This window comes from Hippoglossus hippoglossus, chromosome 24 (genome assembly GCF_009819705.1).
Source record: "Hippoglossus hippoglossus isolate fHipHip1 chromosome 24, fHipHip1.pri, whole genome shotgun sequence".
In the NCBI taxonomy this organism is placed as follows: domain Eukaryota; kingdom Metazoa; phylum Chordata; class Actinopteri; order Pleuronectiformes; family Pleuronectidae; genus Hippoglossus; species Hippoglossus hippoglossus.
In genome coordinates, this window is record NC_047174.1 from 11,490,221 (window position 1) to 11,514,573 (window position 24,353).

The 24,353-nt window shown below is 42.0% G+C and overlaps 3 protein-coding genes, 1 long non-coding RNA gene and 7 other non-coding genes across 12 annotated transcripts; 8 read left to right on the forward strand and 3 right to left on the reverse strand.

The window, feature by feature from the left end:
• Positions 1-200: 200 nt before the first annotated feature.
• Positions 201-23,250, reverse strand: LOC117758907. The gene is made up of 3 exons (XR_004613375.1): positions 23,236-23,250; positions 21,473-21,474; positions 201-896 (listed from the first exon to the last, which is right to left on the reverse strand). It is a non-coding gene; the product is annotated as an uncharacterized LOC117758907 (long non-coding RNA).
• Positions 1,604-9,286, reverse strand: faxca (failed axon connections homolog, metaxin like GST domain containing a). Its single transcript, XM_034580904.1, has 6 exons — positions 8,800-9,286; positions 6,285-6,420; positions 5,845-6,041; positions 5,436-5,653; positions 4,714-4,830; positions 1,604-4,047 (listed from the first exon to the last, which is right to left on the reverse strand). Exons 1-6 carry the CDS (start codon positions 9,057-9,059, stop codon positions 3,737-3,739), a joined length of 1,239 nt encoding a protein of 412 aa, XP_034436795.1. The 5' UTR covers positions 9,060-9,286; the 3' UTR covers positions 1,604-3,736.
• On the forward strand, positions 9,613-9,686 carry trnat-agu. Its single transcript has one exon. It is a non-coding gene; the product is annotated as a tRNA-Thr (tRNA).
• On the forward strand, positions 10,136-10,209 carry trnat-agu. Its single transcript has one exon. It is a non-coding gene; the product is annotated as a tRNA-Thr (tRNA).
• Positions 10,672-10,745, forward strand: trnat-agu. Its single transcript has one exon. It is a non-coding gene; the product is annotated as a tRNA-Thr (tRNA).
• trnat-agu lies at positions 11,161-11,234 on the forward strand. Its single transcript has one exon. It is a non-coding gene; the product is annotated as a tRNA-Thr (tRNA).
• trnat-agu lies at positions 11,697-11,770 on the forward strand. Its single transcript has one exon. It is a non-coding gene; the product is annotated as a tRNA-Thr (tRNA).
• On the forward strand, positions 12,186-12,259 carry trnat-agu. The gene has a single exon. It is a non-coding gene; the product is annotated as a tRNA-Thr (tRNA).
• trnat-agu lies at positions 12,852-12,925 on the forward strand. Its single transcript has one exon. It is a non-coding gene; the product is annotated as a tRNA-Thr (tRNA).
• On the reverse strand, positions 15,191-19,720 carry ccnc (cyclin C). Its single transcript, XM_034580922.1, has 12 exons — positions 19,570-19,720; positions 19,101-19,207; positions 18,860-18,944; positions 18,471-18,540; positions 18,331-18,382; positions 18,163-18,218; positions 16,577-16,612; positions 16,408-16,499; positions 16,228-16,295; positions 16,035-16,114; positions 15,747-15,865; positions 15,191-15,315 (listed from the first exon to the last, which is right to left on the reverse strand). The coding sequence occupies exons 1-12, from the start codon at positions 19,599-19,601 to the stop codon at positions 15,261-15,263; spliced, it is 852 nt and encodes a 283-aa protein (XP_034436813.1). The 5' UTR covers positions 19,602-19,720; the 3' UTR covers positions 15,191-15,260.
• Positions 19,974-24,068, forward strand: ngs (notochord granular surface). 2 transcript variants are annotated; one of them, XM_034580882.1, is made up of 11 exons: positions 19,974-20,462; positions 20,930-21,095; positions 21,233-21,382; positions 21,497-21,616; positions 21,707-21,802; positions 22,502-22,636; positions 22,855-22,965; positions 23,048-23,158; positions 23,277-23,401; positions 23,502-23,795; positions 23,937-24,068. In XM_034580882.1, the coding sequence occupies exons 1-11, from the start codon at positions 20,266-20,268 to the stop codon at positions 24,028-24,030; spliced, it is 1,599 nt and encodes a 532-aa protein (XP_034436773.1). In that variant the 5' UTR covers positions 19,974-20,265; the 3' UTR covers positions 24,031-24,068. The 2 variants fall into 2 exon arrangements, with proteins under 2 accessions (XP_034436773.1, XP_034436774.1); XM_034580883.1 differs by having other exon boundaries at positions 23,942-24,068.
• Positions 24,069-24,353: the final 285 nt, after the last annotated feature.

A 24,353-nucleotide genomic window follows, 5' to 3' on the forward strand; every position in this document is an offset into this window, starting at 1 on the left:
AAGAAAAGGGCAGAGAGCTAATCCTCCAGCATTGTTGGGTGGGCTTAGTATTGTCGTATGGTAGCAAGCACAGAGGGAGAGGGATTATGAGACAGATATATGCCAGAGTATACCCACCTCTAAGTGTTGATACAGAGCAGTTTCTCCTGAAGGACTTTATCTACGGTAGATATGATTTTAACACAGTAACAGAGGCCAAACCAGAGGAAAATAACACAGCTATATTTAATGAAATATTATGAGTAATCCATTGTCATACAGCTTTTTATCTCTAGGTATGATACATTCATAATAATCTTTTATTTTTAAATGTGACAGAGTTTTATTCTTTTAGGTAATTTCCGCAATTTTAACCCCCCCTCCCCAGTTTTCTTATTTACAGTTTGATGAGAATCCACAAGTGTTTCAGCACACACACACGACACCAGGATGACATTATGGCTTCTAAAGTCTATAAGCAGAAATCTCAATGGGAACGTGACACACACGACCTCTGACCTTTAACTGGTGAGGAACACTGAGACAGATGAAGTTTCCCACGGACGCTGATCTGGAAGGAGTAATGTTTGGTGTTTTACCTCAGTATTTCATGTTCTCTTTTACGGTTTCATCTATTCTATCACAAAACTGCTGGAACATTATGACGTCATGATAGGAATATTTTTACGTTTACCAAATGACATGTCAAAACGTGGACAAACATGCAATGAGTGGCGACGTTACAATGTGCATTTTCTTCAGTGTCAACAGGAAGTCAGCGAAAATCCACAGTATTGCACTAAAACACACAGATCAATAAAATCATTTTTAAGACAACACATGTAAACATAACAAAGAAGAAGTGTGCAAAATAACAATATTCTTTAAAAATTCAAACACATCCAACATCATTATCACTTGTATGACACACATTAAATAAATAACGCTGTATAAAAAAATATATGCTGGCACTGGCATAAAGTAAACAGCTCAAGGAGTTAGTTATTATAAGGCTAAATCTGACTGTTGACGAGAGAAGGCAAGAACATGCAGGCAAAGGGGTTTGAAGACACAAAACGAAAACTCATCTCCTTAAGTTTCAGGCTGTATTATTGTACTGAAAAATAAACTGCAGCACACACGCGCACACATAAAGGCTTTGCCGTCCACGTGTCGATTATCTCTTCCCTAAAGGCTTCGTATAGGTTATGATTTTGACAGAGAACCCAGAGTGTAACTCCTCCAGTGAAGAGGCCACACAGAGGACAATTAAATCAATTCTGTCATGAAATCCTCATTAAACTCTTGAGTAAAATCCCTCTGACAATCATCACTATCAACTCCGTGGTTCTACGGAAACATCATTCATAATATTCCATCATTGACCTATCACAGGTCCACCTATTCGCTATGTGCTGAATTTCATTTTTGACGTATTTATTTCACAATATAGCGCTACATATTAATGCTGCATATTTTTAAGTTATATAAGTATAATTTTTGTGCATCATCTACACGAGTAGGGGCCGACCAATGATTGATTTTAGAGATCGGTTGTCGATATTTGATCCTCAAATGACACATTGGCCGATATTAACTTTTTATAAGACATTGTGACTAACACATGAGCTGCATGGGACATTTAGTAGATGGGAAAAAACTTAATAGAGACACTACTCCTAAATGATCTCCAACATATTTTTGGCTTCACTGTTCTGCGCTTTACTTAATCTGGCCAACATATGCACACAACACAAGTATCTCTGCATTATCCCTGTCACAGCAATTTTCAGTAAATTTTTCACTTTATTCCATTTGCTGAAATTAATGAATTCGCCTGCAGGATTGAAGTAAAACAGAAGCAGAACCCACTGTGCAGCCCTTGCTTGCGTCCATACAAGCAGCCTGAACACGCAACATGTCGGCACGTGCATTTGCTGAATGACAAACACACATCAAACCCGCACCTCGCAATCGCACAGCCCGCATACCACGCAGTCTAGCATCAAATTCGCTCTCTTATTGCTTTACATAACGTTTTCTGAGCAATCCATCATTTTGAAATGTGAAGCAGGTGACACAGAAACCAAACTGCTAGCAGAGTTTAAATAAAAAGTATTTTCATGATCCATCGGCTACATCTTTGATTTGCCCAGAGGCCTCGAAAAACCCAAACTGCGTCACGACGTCAAACTCAAACAGGCCAGCTTAGAAATGCAGATAAAACTATCCACATGAAGTGTAAAGGGACGCGCCAGCCATGCACTTTCATTCAGATTATATATCTATTAAATCTGTTTCTACGTGATTGTTTGACTCGCTCTTAATGCATGTAAATGTCTGTGTGACTAATGTCCTGAAAGACAAACAACACAGGGGCATGACAGTGAAGCTGTGTCTCGATTCAGGGGTCAAGCGGCGCGACCTGGCTGTCCCATCTCGAAGGCTCCTACAAATGCGGCCGACAAGAAACAAAGGCTCCAACAAGCGGACCCTTCCCGGCTCAACCTATCCCAGCATGCATTGCGATTCAGAGACAAACCATGTGGTAATGGCAACATGGAGAGGTGCAATGCTTGAGTATCACACTTCAATGAAACCGAAAAGCAAACGGCGCACATGTTGAGAAAAAGCAAGGGGCATTAAAACTTTCTCCTCGTGTCTGGGGACGAGCTGGTGACGCTTCGCGGTCTACAAGGCCCACGAAGGAGGTGTGTTTCCTGTGCTGTTCAGACCACATCCTCTGAATGCAGCTGCTGCTGAATTGAGACAAAGCTTCTATGTTGCCATATTATTCTAAGGATGTGGTTGTTGTTGGTTTTTTTGGCAAAATAAGCATCTTAATAAGACAAAATAAAATTTCAAAGTGCTTTACAATCTAATATCCACTATCTATAACTACACTCTTTAAATATGGGCAACAGAAATGACTGTAATATCCCAGTTGTGTAGACGGACACACACACAGGAGGTCATGTTCTGATCCTAGACCAGCGGAGTGGGTAATCATGGAGACTATCACAAGACAATTTGTGTCCAACACAAAATGGATTTCACAGAGGAAACACAGACATTATTTACACCATATCAGAGGGGATGATTTTATATTTGCAAGCTATCTATACTATTTATACTCATATAGAATTAAATATTCTATCTATTAAATCTGAGAATCCAATCAGATCCTTTTATATATTTACACTGACTCGTCTTCGTTCACATGAATCCTGTACAGTTCCCTACATGTGGACGACATATCAGTACAAGGCGTTTGAGGGTTCGGTTTAGTCGAAAACTCACACAAGGCCGGGCGGTGCAAGTTGCTACGGGGGAGGAGGGGGCCACACACACGTGGTTGCCGAGGTTACAGCAACGGGATGACAGGTAGAAGGTTGTGACTGCAGATGATGTCGACCACGTGGAGGAGTTTCTCAGCTGCAGCTTCATTCACTCCTGGTTTATTACTTCTCAATCTTTTTCTCTATGTCTTCTCTTTTCCTTTAACAGCTGCCTCCTTTTTTCTTCTGTCCATCTCTGAACTTTTTAAACTATCCTTCACTCCCTTTCCCTCTATAGCGATCATTCCTCCACTACAGTTAAACCTGTACATCCTCGATTTCTCCACACCAGAAATACTCCCCAGTTATTCACTGTTCTAAGAGGTAGGGGGGGGGGGGGGGGGGGGGGGGGGCATGTGTGCAGGTGGGAAGCAGCGCCCTCCTGTGGTGTGTGCGCGTATGTAGCCGTGTAAGTGTTGTCAACACTTGAGCTGGTCCATTTCAGAGCACTCCGTGTCCATGTCAGAGTCATAAAGCGAGTGGCCTGTGGGGTCGCTGTCCGGGGACGGCGACGGGGCGTCCTGTGGAGTGGGGGCGGGTGAAGTGTGTGTTTTTGTTTCTTCCTGGAAAGTGTCCGTGCAGGAGTAGAGACCCAGGTCAGGGAGTCTGGAGTGCGAGTCGCTGCCCTCTGTGGTGTCGCTGTAGTAGAAGTCCTCCAGGTCCACGAACCACTCGGGCCAGAAGCGCCGGCGGATACGCTCACAGTACATGGCCAGGTTGATCAGCTCACCTGGACAGGGCAGAGAATAGAGTCGGTGAGGTGCTCTGAAAACAGCCGTCACTACTACTGACGAATAAAACACCAGTTAATCATCAGTTAATTGATTTGTCATTTTGCGGAAAAATAAATGGCTACAATTTTGGCAAGTGATTGAGTTTATGAGTCATTTTTCTAAAATGTCTTAAATGACACAATCTCTGGTTCCATCTTCTAATACAAATATAACTCTATTATAATTATACAGTCTACTAGATAGTAAGTATATAAGTTCCATTATATATTAATTACAAACTGATTACAGACTGAGATAAACAAGTATGGCTGAAGAAAAACATGACTGTTCGTGACTGATCCTTTTTCTTTTACCCTTCAATCAGTTTTTCATTCCTGTATCACATTGTGGAGATAATGATCAACTTAGTCCAAAATGGAAGGTTGTGTTTGTGTGTTTAAAAGAGGCAACCATTAATTATATGGGACAAAGCGCAGAACATCTTAGGTCTGTGCTGAGCTAAGAGTGAATACACATTTACAACAATTTCAGGGGGTTTACACTTAATAGGAATTTAAAAATAGTTATTATCATACACCATCTATCCACGGATGTTAAAACTGAAACTGTCTGGATGTTTAGATTTTCACCAGCAGTGACCTGAGCCTTTTGAGTGAGCTCACCTTTGATAAGCTGCTCCGGACGTGTTCCTGGTAGCGTCCACATAGCAGGAGCCAGGTGACTGAACACTGCAGCGTCGACTGCGGAAAGCTTCGAGCCCATAAAGTACTTCTTATCACCTGGGGGGAAAAAACACGTCCGATTTATCAACACACACAAAAAAAGAATAATTGCATCAACATGATTTCCCTCACACGTATAAACATCTGCTGTTTTTTTAAAGACGTTGAATGGACATTAAAACAAAACTTCAGGCCACAAAGTAAAAGACATCAGAGATTAGATGATGCCTTTAGGTTTGTAAAACATGAACCTTAGCAAGCACTACTTATCATGGCCAAACCAGAGGTATTTAGACTGCAATGTTACATTTCACCACAGGAGGTCAGTACTGAGCTACCCTTTCCTTCTCTGCAGCCACTGACGACACTGAACCACAAACAAGATGTTGTCTAGGTTGTGGCTCTCTGGGCACACACTGAAAAACTAATAAATGTGTTGAGCTGCTTCCAGGTGGAACAATCTCTTTCTACAGAGTGCACTCATAAGTACTTAATAAATTCCTATTGTGCGGCACATTTGTGTTTATATTTTGATTTAAGAGAACTGGATTGCCCCAGTGGATCATAATAACTCTTCCAAATATATTATACAAGATTCTAACTCCATAAATGATGAGCGTTATGATTTATAAGTTTAAAAAAGTGGCGTCTAGATTCTTCACCTAGTATAGTGGCGAGGGTGCGCATGTCCTTCTCCATCAGGGCGTAAACCTCGTCCTTAGAAAAGCGCCCGATCCCGTGACCGTACATCTCCCTCTTGACGATCCCACCGGTCAGGTGACTCAGGATCCACTTGAGCAGGTCACTCAGCGGTCCGCTCACCGACAGCATCTTCTGGGTCTCCTCCAGGTTGTCCACCCACTGACAGTAGGCTATGGTCCTGGGACACAAATATACATGTGCATTTGTACAGGAGGAGGACGAGGAGGAGGAGGAAGAGGAGGAAAAAGAAGGAGGAGGAAGAAGAAGGAGGAAAAACACAATAACTTCTTTGGCTTAAAATGTTCAACACTCCATAGAAGGAAATAACATAGGACAACAACATCAACAGCAAACCCACAGGTCCCTCACCAGTAGAAATGTTCCTCCACCATTTTGGTGATGGCGCGGGACATGGCCTTCTCCTGCGGTGTCAGGCTCTTGTTGAGGCTCACGCCCAGCCTCTCCTCCAGGAAGTCCATGATGAACTCTGAGCCAAACACATGCTCCTGGTTGTACTCGATCCACGGCATCTTACCCTGCGGCGAAAGCTTCCCGTCAAAGTAGTTCTGCAGGAGAGGAAAAGGGTAAGAAGAAGAGGGAGGAAAACCATGATAGAGGGGAAGATGAAAAAATGCAGAAAAGAGAAAGTGGTTGGTTTTAGGTTAAGAATCGGGTGAATTACATTATAATTGGATCGATAGAAACTTTTAATGGGTAAAGAAATTGAGGTTAAAAACTCATCACAATCAACTCATGCTCTTTTAGACAGATGAAGTGGTGGCGTTTCAGTATATAATCTTTTTCTTTACCTGGTAGGGCAGGTCAACCATGCGGAGGTAGGTCTCCATTTTAAGGCAGAAAGGGGACAGGGACGGGACGCCACTTTTGGGCCTGGAAAACTGGTGGAGTATGATGGCATCTTTAGAGTCCAGCTCTTCCTCCTTTCTGTGGAAGCGAAGAGGAACAAGGCTGCACGTCAAGAAGAAAGAAAGGCTTGAAAACACAAACTGTGTGTGTGTGTGTGTGTGTGTGTGTGTGTGTGTGTGTGTGTGTGTGTGTGTGTGTGTGTGTGTGTGTGTGTATGTACTTGTGTTTGTAATGTTGTTGAGACATACAGTACATCTGGCCACATGGGAACAACGAGCTGTGCAGTTCCCTCAATGTTTACCTTACCTCTAGGGGTCGCTCAATCAAAACAGTAACATAGCACCTAATTTGATGACATCTTAAAACAATGCAGGATCATTGGATTTGTTTTCATCACCACCATTACCATTTACGCTTTACTGGGAGAGCTTTGGTGACTGAACGTGCAGCAAACGTCAACAAATAATCCGCAGCAGAAGCGGAGGTGGGGCAAGGAGGGCACTGGCCCCAGCAATTTGTTTAGAGTTCGTATTTTTTTTAAGTACACAATGTGCTTGAATAACTTAAATAAAATCTAAACATATTCAATGATATATGGCTTTGCTCAAAGCTAAGCTAACAGTAAACGAATATTGACGTGAAGTGTGCACCTTACTGAATCAGGTACTGTACATGAATGTTGGACATAAATTTGGTGTCTCGGTGTAAATTGTGGCCCCTGATTTATAAAAACCCTTCCCACTGATGAGAAGTTAAAGGCAGCAATAGTAGGCAGTTTTTTCCTTCAGGTCCCCAAAATAAAATAATTAAATCAAGACATAAGGTTAACTCTTCATGGAGGAAATAAATGTTAACATTAAATACTCCTAGATGTCCAAAGCAAGTTACTGTGTGTGTGAGGGCTTTTACTCTTATCTATGTAAGAACCCATTTCAGTTTTTATCAATTAATGTGAGGACACAATTAAGGTTAATATTAGATTTAAATCAGGGTTTAAAAAATCTTGGCACTGTGATATATAAATGAGGGACCTCACATGTCATATCATTTAATTTTGACAATAAAGGCTTTCTATTCTATTCTATTTCTATCTTATTCTACTCTGTCTATCATAAGATAAACCAAGTGGCTGTGATTGATTGGATCAATGAAATGATCTGCAGCAGGGGCCCTTTTAACTGGCCCCTGAGTGACTGTCGGCCCCGGGGCCATTGACACTGGGCCGAGGAGGAAACTGCAGTGTAAAGATAATACAGGCCGACTCCTCCGAAAGGTTGTGGTGCGTTCACGTGCATCACGTTTGAGACGCTCGGCAGCCGAGGAGCTGTCTATTCCTCTGTGGTGCTGAAATGCCTGCCGAGTCTGTGTAGGGATAATGTGACGGATGCAACGCTACTTAAGTGAGGAGGGTGTCGTAAAATGGAGCCTATTTAGATAAGTAGATATTAAAGGAGAGAGAGCTGCAATATGTAACATTAGACTGGACAAAAACATCCATCTGAACGAATATTGCACTGCACAACAAACCTGTTTTTAAACCACAAACGTCTAAAAAATCAACATTTCTAAGAACACAACTCTGCTTTGTTACTAGAAATAAAATCGCTAAATGTCCTTTTTCATGTTATTCCCCTAAGAGACCACAGATGTGTCATCCATGCGGACTGTGAAGTGTCCTTCTATGTAAACTGTGCAGCTGAGGGCCTAGCCGGCACAAAACCCGAGATTACAGACGACAACAGACTAGGTCAGTCCTGCTTCCTGCCAATACACAATCAATAGTAATGAATGAAGATTTACAGACTTCTAGAACATATATCCCGTCACAGCTGCCACTGCAATGGTGTGTTTGGGCTTTAACGTTTGACTGTTCACATCAGAGGATGTGATGGGATTTTTTTAACGATTGAAAACCGGTAAATAAAGCAAACTAAAGGTGAATCCATATATTTGGTGTCCCCTCGTCCTTGAAAGACACTGAAAGTGACCTGCGATCTCGGTCTATGTCCATTCACGTGACGTGGGAGCTGTGTGTAATAGGCCCACACACATCACCAACAAACAACATGGAGGATGAGCTATTATCGTGGATTGAAAGGTGTTATCATCTTTTTTTTTTAATCCAACTAAATCAAAAGCCCCTTTGCAATAGGAGGCTCTCATCATTAACAATTAAGGTAAAATAAGCCAATAAAGGTGTGGATCTCCTGGTGTGTGTTTGTGAGGAGGATGTTGGGGGGGTTACATCACAACCCTTCCACTCACGATTCCTTATTCTCCACTGACTCCTCTCGCTCCCCCTCCCACCCTGAGCAGATTAAGTAATATCAGCCCCCCGGCGAAAAGACAGCAGATGATGGGTGAAATGTGAATAATATGAGCACAGCGGCTGTTGAGTTAGTTTGCAGCGGCCTGACAGTGCTGATGCTCCGCAGCCTCCTCTCTCAGCCTCGGTACCTGATGGACAGCAGTTCGTGCAGCAGATAGGCAGCGGCAGCGAGCAGAGCCCCTCCGGTCAGATACAGCGTCTTCCTCCACCACGAGTCCGAGCCCAGAGCGGACATGATCCCGCTGTGGTCCTGCAGGGGGTAGGCGATGATGCACCCATAAAACGACAGCTCCTCGCCGGAGCCCAGTGGGCCGCAGGAGAAGCTCCGGTTCTGGCCGAGATCAACCACACACGACCGCGTCCAGGCGAACCCGACGCGCCAGTACATCCTCTCTGTCTCCGGCCACTTTCCGCCTCACTCCAGCTGCTCGGGAAGTCATCGGCCGCGGCTTCATGGGCGCCGGGGGCCGCGGGTGCGAGGCGACGGGGTGAGCGGCGGCCGGCCGGACACTAGCGTCTCGCCCGGGGCTTGTCCCCGCAGCGGGGTCGACATCCTCCGCAGCCCGCTCGGAGCTCGCTGGTTGTGGCCTCCCTTCCTCCGCTCTCACCGTCAAGTCACACGAAGGGAAACACGCAGGTTCCGGTCACAGCCTACAAAATAAAAGTGGGTGCAAAGGTGGTGTTCCGCAACATTCATGGACAAATGCCAAATACAAATAACTACACGATGTCCTATTCAGAGTTTGTATTAGATATAGTGCAAGGCTGTGTAAAGAAAACAATAAATGCATAAATTAATTAATAAATAAATAAACAATAGATAAACAGACAGACAGATGGATAGATATATAGCTGATTTATATATACACATATACATACATACATACTTACTTACTTACTTAAATGCTGAGATATTAGTACTACCACCTCCATCATAATAAGGTGCTGTGGCTTAGCTGGTCAAAGCGCCTGTCTAGTAAACAGGAGATCCTGGGTTCAAATCCCAGCAGTGCCTCAGACAGAAACAATCTTTTAGTAATAACTATCTTAATTATAACATGTACCTATTAAACCACTCAAACAATTACAATATAAGGAATTGCACCGTTGTTGAAATATAAGGAACTACTGTGGCACTTTGAGTGTGTACCCCCAACAGTTCCTTAAATATAACCGAGCTGCACCAAATTTCACACACTCATAGATATTAGTTTCCTAAATCTGCCTGATTTTATTCACCAAGATCGATTTTTCTCTGAGAAGACAGTGAAAATGTTGAAACACTTATTATCACACAATGTTAGAAAAGGATCTGCCCCCTGATCCAGATCTGCATTAAAATTTAATGGGTTCTTCCCTGACCAAAACCACAACCTTCCAACAAGTTACGGGATAATTTATCTCGTTATTTTTGTGTAATTTTACCTAAAATCAAACTACGACTAACCCCACATCGATCATAAAGGTGCTGTGGCTTAGTTGGTCAAAGCGCCTGTCTAGTAAACAGGAGATCCTGGGTTCAAATCCCAGCAGCGCCTCAGATAGAGCCAATCTCTTAGTACAAACTATCTTAATTATCACATGTACCTATTACGCACTCAAACAATTACATTGTTGAAAATGCAATATAAGGAACTACTATGGCACTATCAGTGTGTACCCCCAACTGTCCCTGTTATCGAGCTGAACAGAACTTCACACACTCATAGATTTTAGTTTCCTAAATGTGCCGGATTTTATCCATCAAGATCCATAAATGTTTCTCTTGGAAGACAGTGAAAATGTGGAGAAACGTCTTATCTCACAATGCCAGAAAAGAATCTACCCCCTGATCCATATAGGCATCAAAATTTAATGGATTCTTCCCTGACCAAAACCACAACCTTCCACCAGGTTTCAGGGTAATCTACCTCGATATTTTTGTGTAATTAGACCTAAAATCAAACTAGCAATTAAACCAATACACAAACTACTATTACTAATCCCACATCCATCCTTAAGGTGCTGTGGCTTAGTTGGTCAAAGCGCCTGTCTAGTAAACAGGAGATCCTGGGTTCAAATCCCAGCAGCACCTCAGATAGAACCAATCTCTATTATAACATGTACTTATTAAAGTATACAAACATTTACATTGGTGAAATATAAGGAACTACAATGGCACTTCGAGTGCTTTCCCCCCAACAGTCCCTTAAACTTAATTGAGCTCAACCAAATCTCACACACTCATTGATATTAGTTTCCTAAATCTGCCTGATTTTATTCATCAGGATCGATTTTTCTCTGAGAAGACAGTGAAAATGTTGAAACACTTATTATCTCACAATGTTAGAAAAGGATCTGCCCCTTGATCCAGATCTGCATTAAAATTGAATGGGTTCTTCCCTGACCAAAACCACAACCTTCCACCAAGTTACGAGATAATTTATCTCGTTATTTTTGTGTAATTTTACCTAAAATCAAACTACTACTAACCCCACATCTGTCATTAAGGTGCTGTGGCTTAGTTGGTCAAAGCGCCTGTCTAGTAAACAGGAGATCCTGGGTTCAAATCCCAGCAGCGCCTCTGATAGAGCCAATCTCTTAGTACCAACTATCTTAATTATCACATGTACCTATTAAGTACTCAAACAATTACATTGTTGAAAATGCAATATAAGGAACTACTATGGCACTATGAGTGTGTACCCCCAACTGGCCCTGTTATCGAGCTGAACAGAATTTCTCACACTTATAGATTTTAGTTTCCTAAATGTGCCCGATTTTATCCATCAAGATCTATAAATGTTTCTCTTGGAAGACAGTGACAATGTGGAGAAACATCATATCTCACAATGCCAGAAAATAATCTGCCCCCTGATCCATATAGGCATCAAAATGTTATGGATTCTTCCCTGACCAAAACCACAACCTTCCACCAGGTTTCAGGGTAATCTACCTCGATATTTTTGTGTAATTAGACCTAAAATCAAACTAGCAATTAAACCAATACACAAACTACTATTACTAATCCCACATCCATCATTAAGGTGCTGTGGCTTAGTTGGTCAAAGCGCCTGTCTAGTAAACAGGAGATCCTGGGTTCAAATCCCAGCAGCACCTCAGATAGAACCAATCTCTATTATAATATGTATTTATTAAAGTATACAAACATTTACATTGGTGAAATATAAGGAACTACAATAGCACTTCGAGTGCTTTCCCCCCAACAGTCCCTTAAACTTAATTGAGCTCAACCAAATCTCACACACTCATTGATATTAGTTTCCTAAATCTGCCTGATTTTATTCATCAGGATCGATTTTTCTCTGAGAAGACAGTGAAAATGTTGAAACACTTATTATCTCACAATGTTAGAAAAGGATCTGCCCCTTGATCCAGATCTGCATTAAAATTGAATGGGTTCTTCCCTGACCAAAACCACAACCTTCCACCAAGTTACGGGATAATTTATCTCATTATTTTTGTGTAATTTTACCTAAAATCAAACTACGACTAACCCCACATCTGTCATTAAGGTGCTGTGGCTTAGTTGGTCAAAGCGCCTGTCTAGTAAACAGGAGATCCTGGGTTCAAATCCCAGCAGCGCCTCAGATAGAGCCTAGTACTTAGTAGAGCTTAGTACCAACTATCTTAATTATCACATGTACCTATTAAGTACTCAAACAATTACATTGTTGAAAATGCAATATAAGGAACTACTATGGCACTATCAGTGTGTACCCCCAACTGTCCCTGTTATCGAGCTGAACAGAATTTCACACACTCATAGATTTTAGTTTCCTAAATGTGCCCGATTTTATCCATCAAGATCTATAAATGTTTCTCTTTGTATGTGTGTATGTGTGTACCCCCAACAGTCCTTTAAATTTAATCGAGCTGCACCAAATCTCACACGCTCGTTGCTTTTAGTTCCCTAAATGTGCCAGATTTTATCCATCAAGATCCACGAGTTATTCTCTGGGGAAATAGTGAAAAATATGATAAAACACGCTAATTCAAAATGTTAAAGAAAGTAAAAAAGTAAAAACCCGGATCTATCCCCTGCACTGGATTCTCTTAAAAATTCAATGAGTTCTTTCCTCACCCATACCACATCCATCAAGTTTCGTGATAATCCGTTCTGTTATTTTTGTGTCATCTTGTCTACAAACACATATACAAACTGCTACAACTACACCAAGGTGCTGTGGCTTAGCTGGTCAAAGCGCCTGTCTAGTAAACAGGAGATCCTGGGTTCAACTCCCAGCAGCGCCTGACAATGAAACCCTTTTTCAATAATAATGCTGATCTCATTTACAACTAATATTAAAACAGACAAACAAACATTAACATGAGTGAAATATATATATATGTAATTTAGCAAGAGAGGAGTGTAATAGTCACACAGACACTCACCTCATCTTTCAAGGTGCATAATTTATTTTGATTATTTAGTACTATTCACATTAATGTGTGCTATGTCTAGTCCCCCAGTTTTATTGTTCTCCTACTGCAATCTAATGTCGTCAGGGATTTTGCACGTGCTTGTGTTTCTCCATTCACTGTGAACGTTACAGGTTTTATTTTGAAGGACACCGTGTATCGTGTATTATTTTTTCCGCTGCTCTCGGTTTGCTTCATGCAGCTGAAGTGACGTCACGAGGGAACGGCAGTACCCCATGGTACAAACACCTAGAGGCAGCTACTGGTAAATACACCCTCTGGTGTTATTCAACCATTTCACTTGTAATTTCTAAATCCTAACCGAGGGAAAACGTTGAATTTAAATTGAGTAATCTTTCTACTTTACCTCAAAGTTCTTGGTTATTAAAAGTTCAGGCTTTTCATGTGAAAACTGTTATGAAACATATTCTTTGAGTGGACCACTAGAGGTCCTACCACAGCCACTGTGTTGAAGTGACATTGAGCACAACATCCTGGAAGATTCTCCAAAGTCCATTACATATTGTACGAGCATGACATAAGAGCTTGAATAACAGCAGTGACCCACTTTTAATTCATCACATCTTACATTTTATTATCATAATTGATCCTCAAAATATGATCCAACATAAGACTTTCAAGTAAAACTAATTTGGGGGAAAAATTTTAAAATCAGAAATAGTAGTATTCTTTTAGTTGGGTTGAGCCCTTTTTATTTGTTATTGCCCAATCACGAGAACACTCATGTAACAGATGGAGGATGCCGCAGGGGAGGAAAATGTCAGATGAAGGCGGGGTCGAACTCTCTTCAAGGATTCACTGTGTCCTCAGTAGTTACATGGGAGTGGCCTTTAACAAGATGTAAATATCCCCGTTAATGTGGGACAAGTAAACAGGAGAAAGGATGACAGCAAATCAAATTAATACTTGAATCCTAAAATACATTTTACAATGTGCTGTTATGAAGGGTTTCCTCTGTGACCAGCAGCTTGTATTTTGTTAGGCTTTCGAGCACCTTCTTTCGAGCGCAGCCACACACTCATACACACACACACACACACACACACACACACACACACAGCCACAATTCAGTGATTAAATATATGGCAGAAGGTAAATTAAAAATAACAATGTACAACCCAAAGTTTATAGACAAATCTAAAACGATTGTAATTTGCATTTATCCCCCTAAAAAAGCCTCGGCTAAATATAAACAAAAAAATATCGCTCTACACGAGTTCTACAACTAAAGCAGAATAAAGGGACAATTATTTACAATAAAAATAATCAGCTTTAATAAGTGAATCATGATGGTGAAATTAATTGGGACACTTCCATCTGAAGCGCGAGCCAGAAGCTAAACCGGCACATGATTTCCATTAAAGTTTCCTTAATAAGGCAAAGACACGACAGAGATAAAATAAAAAGGAGTACAAAGCTATTTACAACAGGGAGGAAGGAGGTGGAGCCATCATGATTCAAAAGAGTAAAGTCTAAGACGAGTCGCTTTGGGGATTTTCACGATCGACCATCGGAGCACAGGGCCGTCCAATCACACCACAGTTGCACAGGGTGATATCCAATCAGACCCAACAGCACAGGATCAAATACATTTACAGAGAAGACTACTGCACTATAGTCCCTGAGGAATGAAAACCCACACAGACTGGCCGCTGACGTGTTCTACACACACACTCACACACACAGTACAAGTGATCAAGTTTTGTTTCTCTAATCCCAGGGGGCAGCGTATGAAAGGACTCGCTCTCCTGGGCTATTCAAGGACGTCAGGATCATCACAATGACAAAGTTTAAAGCCCCATATTCGTGGCCTCCCCCTCCCACAAAATGTTCATCAGTTTCAGTTCATTTCAAGTCTGCAGCAGAGGAGCTCGGCGTCATCGAGACGACTAAGCTCCTGTAACCATCTGTTCAATGTTCGATCCATAAACCCACAATGATCAGAGAAGGGGAAAGTGAGGGTATGGCTCTCTTGACTCTGCTGGGGGGGGGGGGTGTCCGCTGAAGATGAGGGGACATCTCGATCAGTGATTTTTCCAAACGGACATTGCAAAGTTTGTGCTGTGTGACATTTTTGTTTAAAAAAGAAGGTCCACCCCCCTCTCGACATCAAGACTATTGATGCCCGTGGAAACGCAGACCCGCGCTAAGACTGGCTGTAAGAGTTGCTTTGGTTCCCGTTGGAGCTCTGGTCGCTCTCACTGGAGACAAGACAGAGAGAGAGACATGGAAGTGTGATTAAATATAACTGCAGCGACGTGGAACCAAAAAGGTTTAAACTCATTAGCATGCCTGCATTTACTCCGAAAAAACATTTCAATGAGTTCCAATCCAACATGAAACCAGGTAAATGCAGCTTTATGCTGTTTTCAAATGGTTTATTTACTGTATATACACTTATTTAAAATGTGTGGCTCAAGCTGCATATTTAGAGAGAAAACTAACAGAGCCTGACGCCCACCTGACAAGAATTCTGTTATTGTGTCTGAACCCAACATTAGCCCGAATATCATTTCTAAATTCCAGGGCTCAGTCAGGTATCCACAGTCTATCTGGCCATACTACATCAAATAAAATATGCATGTACTCTATATAACAATAGATGAAACGTACAGATCCACATCAGATTTACCTATTAGGAGGAGGTTTGGGTTTAGGCATCTTGTTGAGCACAGCAGCAATTTCCTTTCTGTCATCAAAGTTCTTCCACTGGTCGTAGAGCTTCAGAATCACACGGATGATCTCCAAGATCTTGAAAGAAAACACAGGTCAACAAAATGTTACATCTTTTTGAACTATTGTCTCCACTGCCTACCCACTATTTCCAGTGGAGCTCCATTTAATCTGCTTCATCTGTAGCCGCACGTTTCCTGTATATGCAACATTGAACATAAATGAACCGAGCAGAGGTGAGTCTTACTTTGTCCATGTCAACAGAGAGCTCTGCAAACCACTGCCTGGCATCTTTCTGCTGAACCACACAGGCAACATGCAGACAGGCTGTGTGCAGAGAACAAGAACATCTCATCATATTGCATCTGATAAAAAACTAATTTCAAGTCGGTAACTATGTTACACAGCAGCGATGAGAAATGCAAGGGGACAGATCTTACCCAGGGCGATCATGAAGGGGGGGTAGAGGAGACACAGATCAGTCCTGTACGTGTCATTCACTATTCGCCTGGTACAGACACACAGCAGCACAGTGAGTTCATGTAGCACTTTTTGAATTAAAACTTTTTCCAGATAAAAACATTACTACAGCAACAGATCAATGACAGACAGTGTCGTACCAGGCCAGAGGCAGCAGCATGTCCTCCTGGCCCATATCCTGCACATACTGCAGCAGTGGTCTGTACGGGTGGTACACGATCAGGCAGCAGTCCTGAAACAGGAAGTTAGATCAGTGATCAGTGGTGAAGACAAACTCAGGAGCAACGATACAAATCTTTTTCTACTCACCATCAACTCCAGAAGGTAGAACTCACATTCTAATATCTGTAAAGACACAAAATTAATTTGTATTTTCAGACTAGTTAAACAATGTTAAAATGTATGTGTTTCTTTCATAGTTTGCAACACAGGTAAACATAATATTATGCAACAAACTGCTGTGATGTTGTGTCACATAAGCTGAGCTTTGTAAAAGTGCATCTGGACATTTTTCCTTTGACAAATAAAGAATGTAACAGGGGATTTTCTGGGTGAGACGCTTCACAACAACAACAACAACAACAACAACGACATTTCTGGAACATTCAGGCAAGGTGTAGAGTAGAGACAGGACATGATGTATAAATTCTGCTGCGCAAAACATTTTTGTTTACAGCGCATCGACACCCGCATTGGTTCTTACAGTCCTCGAATCTTGTCTTTCTAAGTAAACATTATTTTTGGCATATTCTACGTGTATGAAACCTTTTTTCTCAACTTGACTTACCAGATAAAGGAACAAAGATAAACACAAGTATTATTGTGACTATCCAAGTGGAATTGGCCTTGCAAATCCAATTGCTACCGGCGTTTGCTTTTACAATATCTGCAGAGTGGACATGAAATATTATGTTCAGGAGTTGCAGCACTGCGCTAACTCATTCGCTACTATGTGAGCCGGCCCCTCCTTTTATCGCTGCACAGTGGCTCTCTATAAATAATCATTTACACAGCTTTCTGGACAGGCATCGTGTCAGGACAGCCCCAGTGACGTCCTGGCAACTCGGTGAAGATGCTTCATAAATAAAATCCTGTGCTTGGCACCAAAGTGAGAGCTGCTGCGCACAGAGAATTTATGCCCGCACTTGTACGTGGGGGGCCACGGTCGAAGCAACAGAGGTTTTATCACATGACTGCGAACATTAGCAGTGGAATCTCACATAATGATAGACACCAGTGTGGTAACACTGTGCTGGTATGCTGTAATGTAGCATACCAGTGCATAAATAACCCTGCCAAGGAAGCAGGCAAACAAAACAACTAGCATAGACATCCATTAAGTTATATATATATTTGGAATTATTTAACTGGTGTTAAAGTTTTTTTTCCTGTGATAATATTAAGCAAAAACTACTGAACCAATTTTGTTGAAACTTGGTGGAAGGGTGGGGTACAGACCAAGGACAAACCCATTAAGATTTGGAGCAGATACAGTAATTTATTTTCCGCTGTCTTTGACATTGTGACCTAGGGCGTTAGCCTTGGCGGAGGTATGTGCCCTTGTAGTTTGTCTCTGTTTTAGTGTGTGCGCACTAAACCTTGGTTTGAAGCACAGTCTACGAAAACCATCTCTTTATCTTTGATTTTACCCTGACCTCCACTCTGTAAAAGTGCATCTGGACACCCTCAAACCAAACAGACATTTGCACACTAATTAGGCACATCTCTTTGTCATTGTGTTATCCAAACTGCTGACAGGGTGGTTACTTTACCATCATCTTGTATTTTTCCTGTTAAATGAATATCATTTAGTGAATAGCTGCACATTGCATTTAGAGAGATAACAACAACTAAATCCCCAAAATTGCAACCTGCTATAAAGATGTTTTACTCACATGATTCATTCTGTAAGGAAACTCCTTTGGGAAGGCGTAGGAAAATCTAGTCTTTACTGTTCCAGAAAAAAAAGAAAAAAAAGGATTATAATATAAAAGTGTCCATTGCAGTGAAAAACACATTTTGACAGATCTGAAGAGTTGTGCTATAAAAGTGTTATTACTTACACACAGATGTTGCTGCAGAGATCAACCTGGTATTGGATACAACTCCAAATTCCTGAAAGGAGAATAAATTATTAAGTTAAATACAACAAAACATAAAACGCAAAATTGTGGCCTTACTATCAACACAGAAACTTACATACCTCAACTTTGGAAGCAAGGAAAACACACGTAGGTGCCATGAGCACTGGGTCTATACTTTTCAGGGAGTACCTGCAAACAAGAAGAGATGAACGTATATCAACTTATAGGATGGATCCCTTGAAGAACTCTTAAATACAAACTGAGGCAAGATCTCACTGGACTTCAACAGCAACAATAACTTCACATAAAGAGGAATGGCAAAGTGCCCACAAGAGTTTGAAACCACAACCTTCCCTCAGGAGCAAAAATCTGCCTTTAAACTTAACAGAAATAATAATGTGATATTCATCATCATAAGTACTGACATTGAATCTATTCCACATATCACCATGAGAAATACATATTGTAAGATTGAGATATTAGTTGGTTAGCTCTTCCTCTCTCTTACCTGGCATAGAAGCGTTTGAAATAGACAGTTGCCGTGGCGATCACCTGCTGCCTCAGCTTCAGGTGTTCCCCTAAAGCCTGGATCACTGAGAGAGATGGAAGAATATGTTCAAGTTATTCTATCTTTAAATGTTAACAGCACAGCATCTAATACACGTGATTGTCACTTCTGTGGAAACCATATCACCAATCCTGAGTTTAGTTACCTCAAGACATTATTGTAAACAAACATGATCATGTACCATTGGCAAAGAAGATCTGCAGTTTCCAGTACTCCTCCTCTGTGAGAAACTTCAGGTCCTTCTGTCGCTCCTTCATCAGGTCCTGTTTATCCAGAACCCACTGCAAACTGTACAAGAAGAAATAAATACACATCTCTTGTTATTTATCACTTCATTAACCTGTGAGCAGCCGGGCTAGCGGGTAGCACAACAGCATCACTATCAATACCACTGTGCTAGCCAAACATGCTGCTATCGCGTAGCGTGAAAGCTAAAACAGGAAGATAGTCTGTTGAAGCATTTTAAACACTAACATAAAAGTGTGTTTTCTTTCTGTTCGTGTGATTCAAACAACAACAACAGGAGGAGTTCAAATGAAGCGGCTAGCTAACGCTGCCGCACACACACACACACACAGCTAGGCCTCACAACAAACATGACGACACGCGAGATAGAAACGTAACACTTGAAGTTTTCGGTAAAAACTTACTAATGAGAACTTTGCCAGAAGTTTCCCGCCATGTCGCAGCAGCCGCGGTGGAGAAAAGCACTTTTTTAATGTTGTTTCTTTCCGACAAAGAAAGTGAACACCACCGGAAAAGAGCTCAGCAGACACTGGAGCAACAGGGAAACGTGTCCGGAATCGCAGCGGAAAGGTTCCGGAATTTTATTTCCGCACCCTCCAAATAAAATGGTTTGAATTCATGTTTGACTTGTTCTTATTAAATTAAAAACACAAGTATTAGTTATTTGAATTGGGTAAAAAACTGAAATGTGTTTGCCGGTGTTTGATAACAGGATGGAGGGACAGATGAGTGGTTTGGTGGGTGGGTGTACTGTGCTATTAAATGAAATATCTCCAACTATATGAGCAAAACACCCACTACCACATTATGAGTAAATGTACAGTCATATATGCAGTTTAAAAGTACTGCATGGCATCATGTGGAGAGGATTTCACATTTATATAAAATTCCTTCATACACCACCTTTAATAAATCCATTTCTTGGCATAACTGTGATAAATGTTTGTAGCGACGCTCACGCTGGGGTTGGGGAGGTTCAACATTCCTCTGCAGTGCTGAGGGTGGGGCTGAGGAGGATATAAAGACCCCACCACAGGCCGAAGGTGTGAGTGACCAGATTAGTCTTCTTGAAGTTTCAACAGCTACAGCCAGAGGTCAACATGAGCCGCAGTCCAGAGAGGATGTCCTCATACCGCCGTCACTTTGAGGGCACCTTGGCCGCCTCGTCTGTCCAACAGCTCCGGGTGTCCAGTCCCTCTCCCACCCGCAGGGACACCCGCCACCGGTCGGTCAGCTTCACCCGGAGTGGAGGGGCGGTGGGGCGCAGGGCCCTCTCCAATAAGACCCGCATGACCAGGTGGGTCCCCTGTACTATTTAAACTCTAGACAGTATTCACATTTTAAATAATATAAGTATTAACACTTAAAGGTTCAGTGTGTAAGATTTAGGTAAAAGGGGTCTATTGGCAGAAAGTGAATATAAAATATAAAATAACCCTAGTGATGTTTTCACCAGTGTGTTTCATCCAAATTGTATGAATTGTTGTATTCTTTACCCAAGAATGTGCCCTTCATATTTAAATAATTAATATCTAAATACTTTATATTTACATCGGGAGCGGGTCCTCTCTATGTAGGCCACCATATGTTTTACAGTAGTCCAAACTGGACAAACTAAACCTACCACAGGTTATCTTTCACACTTGGCTTCTCCCATGAATATTAAGCATCTTATTGATCGATCAACCTTTGGGAAATAGAACAAATTTATTGAATCAAAACGATGAATAATGCGTTGGATATTACTTCTGCTCCTGTCTGCAGCAGTACGAGTTTGGGAGCGCTGTGCTTTGGTATGTCCATGGGGCTCGGACCAAAACTGGACCTGGATGCGGCTGCAGCAGAGAACCAGGCCTTTATGGTGACTCGAACCAATGAGAGGCAGGAGATGGTGGCCCTCAATGATCGCCTGGCGGCTTACATTGAAAAGGCAAGAGGCCACTCAGCAGATACATAGACACAATTTTTTTACTGACAGTCTCAGCAAAACATCTCAGACACATGGATTTGTTGTTAGTTTATCTTTTCCCTATCTTGGCACTTGAACTTTGTTGTTCCCTCCTGTAGGTGCGAACGCTGGAGTCCCAAAACAAGCTGCTGGAGGTTGAGATCGAGACCCTGAAGGGTCGCCACCTCCGACCATCGGGCCTCAGGCAGCTGTACGAGTCTCAGCTGAAGGAACTCAACAGGGAGGCTGGACAGATGAGAAATCAGAGGGTGAGTGGGGCTGACGCTGATCATGCTTGGTTCAGAGGTCTCTTTGTTTCTCTTCTCCACTCCACTTTCTGTTCATTTTAACAGTTTGACCGCTGTGTTTCTGCTCTATTACAGGACATGTCTGTGGCAGCCAAGGATGCAATGCTGGGCCAGTTGGATGCGCTGAAGGCCAAATATGAAGAAGCTGTGGAGGCCCGGAAAAAGACGGAGCACGACATCGATTCACTACGTCCAGTAAGACACAGCAGAGGGTGAAGCTGTAATTCAAAAGAACAAATTATTTTTTATTTAAATTAACCATCAAAACCTCATGTTGTGTCCCAGGATGTGGATAAAGCCACCTCAGGCCGGATCACTCTGGAGAAGCACCAGGAGAACCTGGAGACTGAGCTGGCCTTCCTGCAGAGAATTCACAAGGAGGTACGTGTCTGTCCATGAACTTCATTCTGTGTATGAGTCAGTGTCTGGTGGCTGGCATGCTTTCAGTTTCGTCATTACTGGTTTAATGGGCTTGTAACTATTGCTATGACAGATTACATTCAAATCGAGGTCTTGTTGATGGATTGAGTGAGTAAGACCATGCTCATGGTATTTATGAGTGTGGTGTGAAGCTAAAGGGGGAAGCTGTGACGAGCCTGTAGTGTGGAGGGAACCCTCCTCAGAGCTTTTCTTTAATATTTCTGTGTTTCATTTCTTGTGAAAAGTTATATGGACCACCATTCTATTTTACATTATTTTGTAATGCAAGCCCAGTGGCGGATCTAGAATTTTTTCTAAATCGGGGGCCATAAAGGGTCAATTCTATGTCCAACATCCATATACAGTTCCTGATTCAGTAAGGTGCACATTTAAGTGATTTAGTGTCAGCTCTATAGCTTTGAGTCAAAGTCACAAATCATTGAGTATATTTTGACAGTTGTTCCTTGATCAAGCACATATTGTACTTCAAAAAATGGTAGAAAGTAAAAAAATGTCATTTTTTTGGTTAGTATAATCAGTACGTGACTAGTTTATTTAAAAAGAATCGAAAGAAATTCATAAATTACAGTGTTTTACTGCTGTGTACATTGCTTTTCTTTTAACTCTGGTTGTTTTTTGTTGTTTATGATTCACTGAAAGGAAATTGAGGAGCTCATGCAGCAGATCTACTCAGCAACCTCCAGGGTGGACATCACCTTTGGCCTCCCAGACCTCTCCTCTGCTCTGAGACAGATTCAGTCTCAGTACGACAGCATCGCCGCCAAAAACCTGCAGGTATGGTGCAACAGTGAAACTGCAATATCTTCAGACTTTGGAGGATTTGGCTTTTATCATGTATCAGTGCACTTTCTACGCCCAAAAGTCCCAAAACACGCTCAGCCAAAGGGACTTCTAGAAAAACAATGATGTCTTTGGCACATGTAAAAATCATGTAAGACTATAAAAAGGTATTTTAATTTATTAACCTGCTTTTCATGTTTGTTCCTCCACAGGAAATGGATACTTGGTACAAGACAAAGTTTCAGGACCTGACCAACGCCACCACCAAACATGTTCAGAGTGTTCGAAGCGTGAGAGAGGAAATCGCAGGCTATAAGAAGGATGTGAGTCCGATTTTCTGTTGTTGTTTGTGGCTGGCACTGTCCTTTCCCAGCCTAAGAAAGCTGCATGTATTTGTGAGTTTAGCTCCTCAACAAGGAGCGTGAATTGGAGGCAATGAAGACAAGGAACGAGTATTTGGAGGTTCAGATCCGTGATGCAGCTGCGAAATACAAAAAGGAGGAGGAGGATTTACAGGTAGGATGAAGTAATAATTTCATTCCTATCCATACATTTACATCATGTATACTTTTTGGTCGTCATGACGCCTGAACCACCTTAAAATAAATTAGTTCTGTTCTATCTGTTGCAACAGGAGCGTATAGAATCTATTAAATTGGATCTGAATGTGACGAAGGGGAAGATAGCTATGCTGCTGAGGGAATATCAGGAACTGCTGAGTGTAAAGATGGCTCTGGAGATCGAGATCACCACCTACAGGTGAACAAAACATTGGCATACACTTAAGTTTTAAGTGGTAGAGAATTATCTATATATCTTTCTCTATCAGGGTTATATAACGTCATTATCTATTGTGCAGGAAGCTGATCGAAGGGGAGGACAGCCGTCTGAGCACCATGGTTTGTAACCTGTCCCTGACTGGGGGCCTGTCCCTAACTTCCAGTGTTAGTATGCAAGCGGCCTCAGCTTCAGCTCTAAAAGCAACGACTTCAAAGCTGGATGAGGTCCCCAGTGACAAGAGCAGCAGCGGGGCTGAGAAGCCGATAGACGCCGGCAGACCGCGAGTGGAGGTGGTCTCATCGGACACCCAGACAGATGGTAGCTTAGGGGATCAGGCCACAGAGATGTCGGAGAGGAAGACACTTCTCATCAGGTAGAGGGGGATTGTGACACAGAAATACGACAAACCAACAACAACTAACTGTGATAGTGTACAAACATACCCTTAAGTGGCCAAACGGTACAGTCAAACTCTCTTAATCTTTTTCTTCTACCCGTTTCCCTTTTTTCCCAGAACAGTTAAGACAGATGATGACACGTACGAGAGCAACACACAGGAGCGCACCATCATCATTTCTGGAGCAGCTGATGACACGGATGAAGAATAATCCAAGTCCCACTTGCTGACTTTGCTGTACACCACTTCCTGTCATGTCAAATTGATTCAGTGCTTTAAACACACTGTATTGCAGTGAAAGGAATTCCAACTCCAACAGCATGTTGCAATGCCCATTTATTGGTTGTGTTTATCTTCCATTGAGACTTTACACTGTGTCCTGTCACTCTGCTGCTCCACCTGCTCTTAACTCTGTCGGCCTCTACCCGCCTCTCTGCTCATTTTAACCCTCCTGTGTGTTGGGAACACGTCTTTGAAAGTAGCAAAATAAACTGCATGCAAGCATAGTTGTTGTTTTCATTTGAAATAACATAT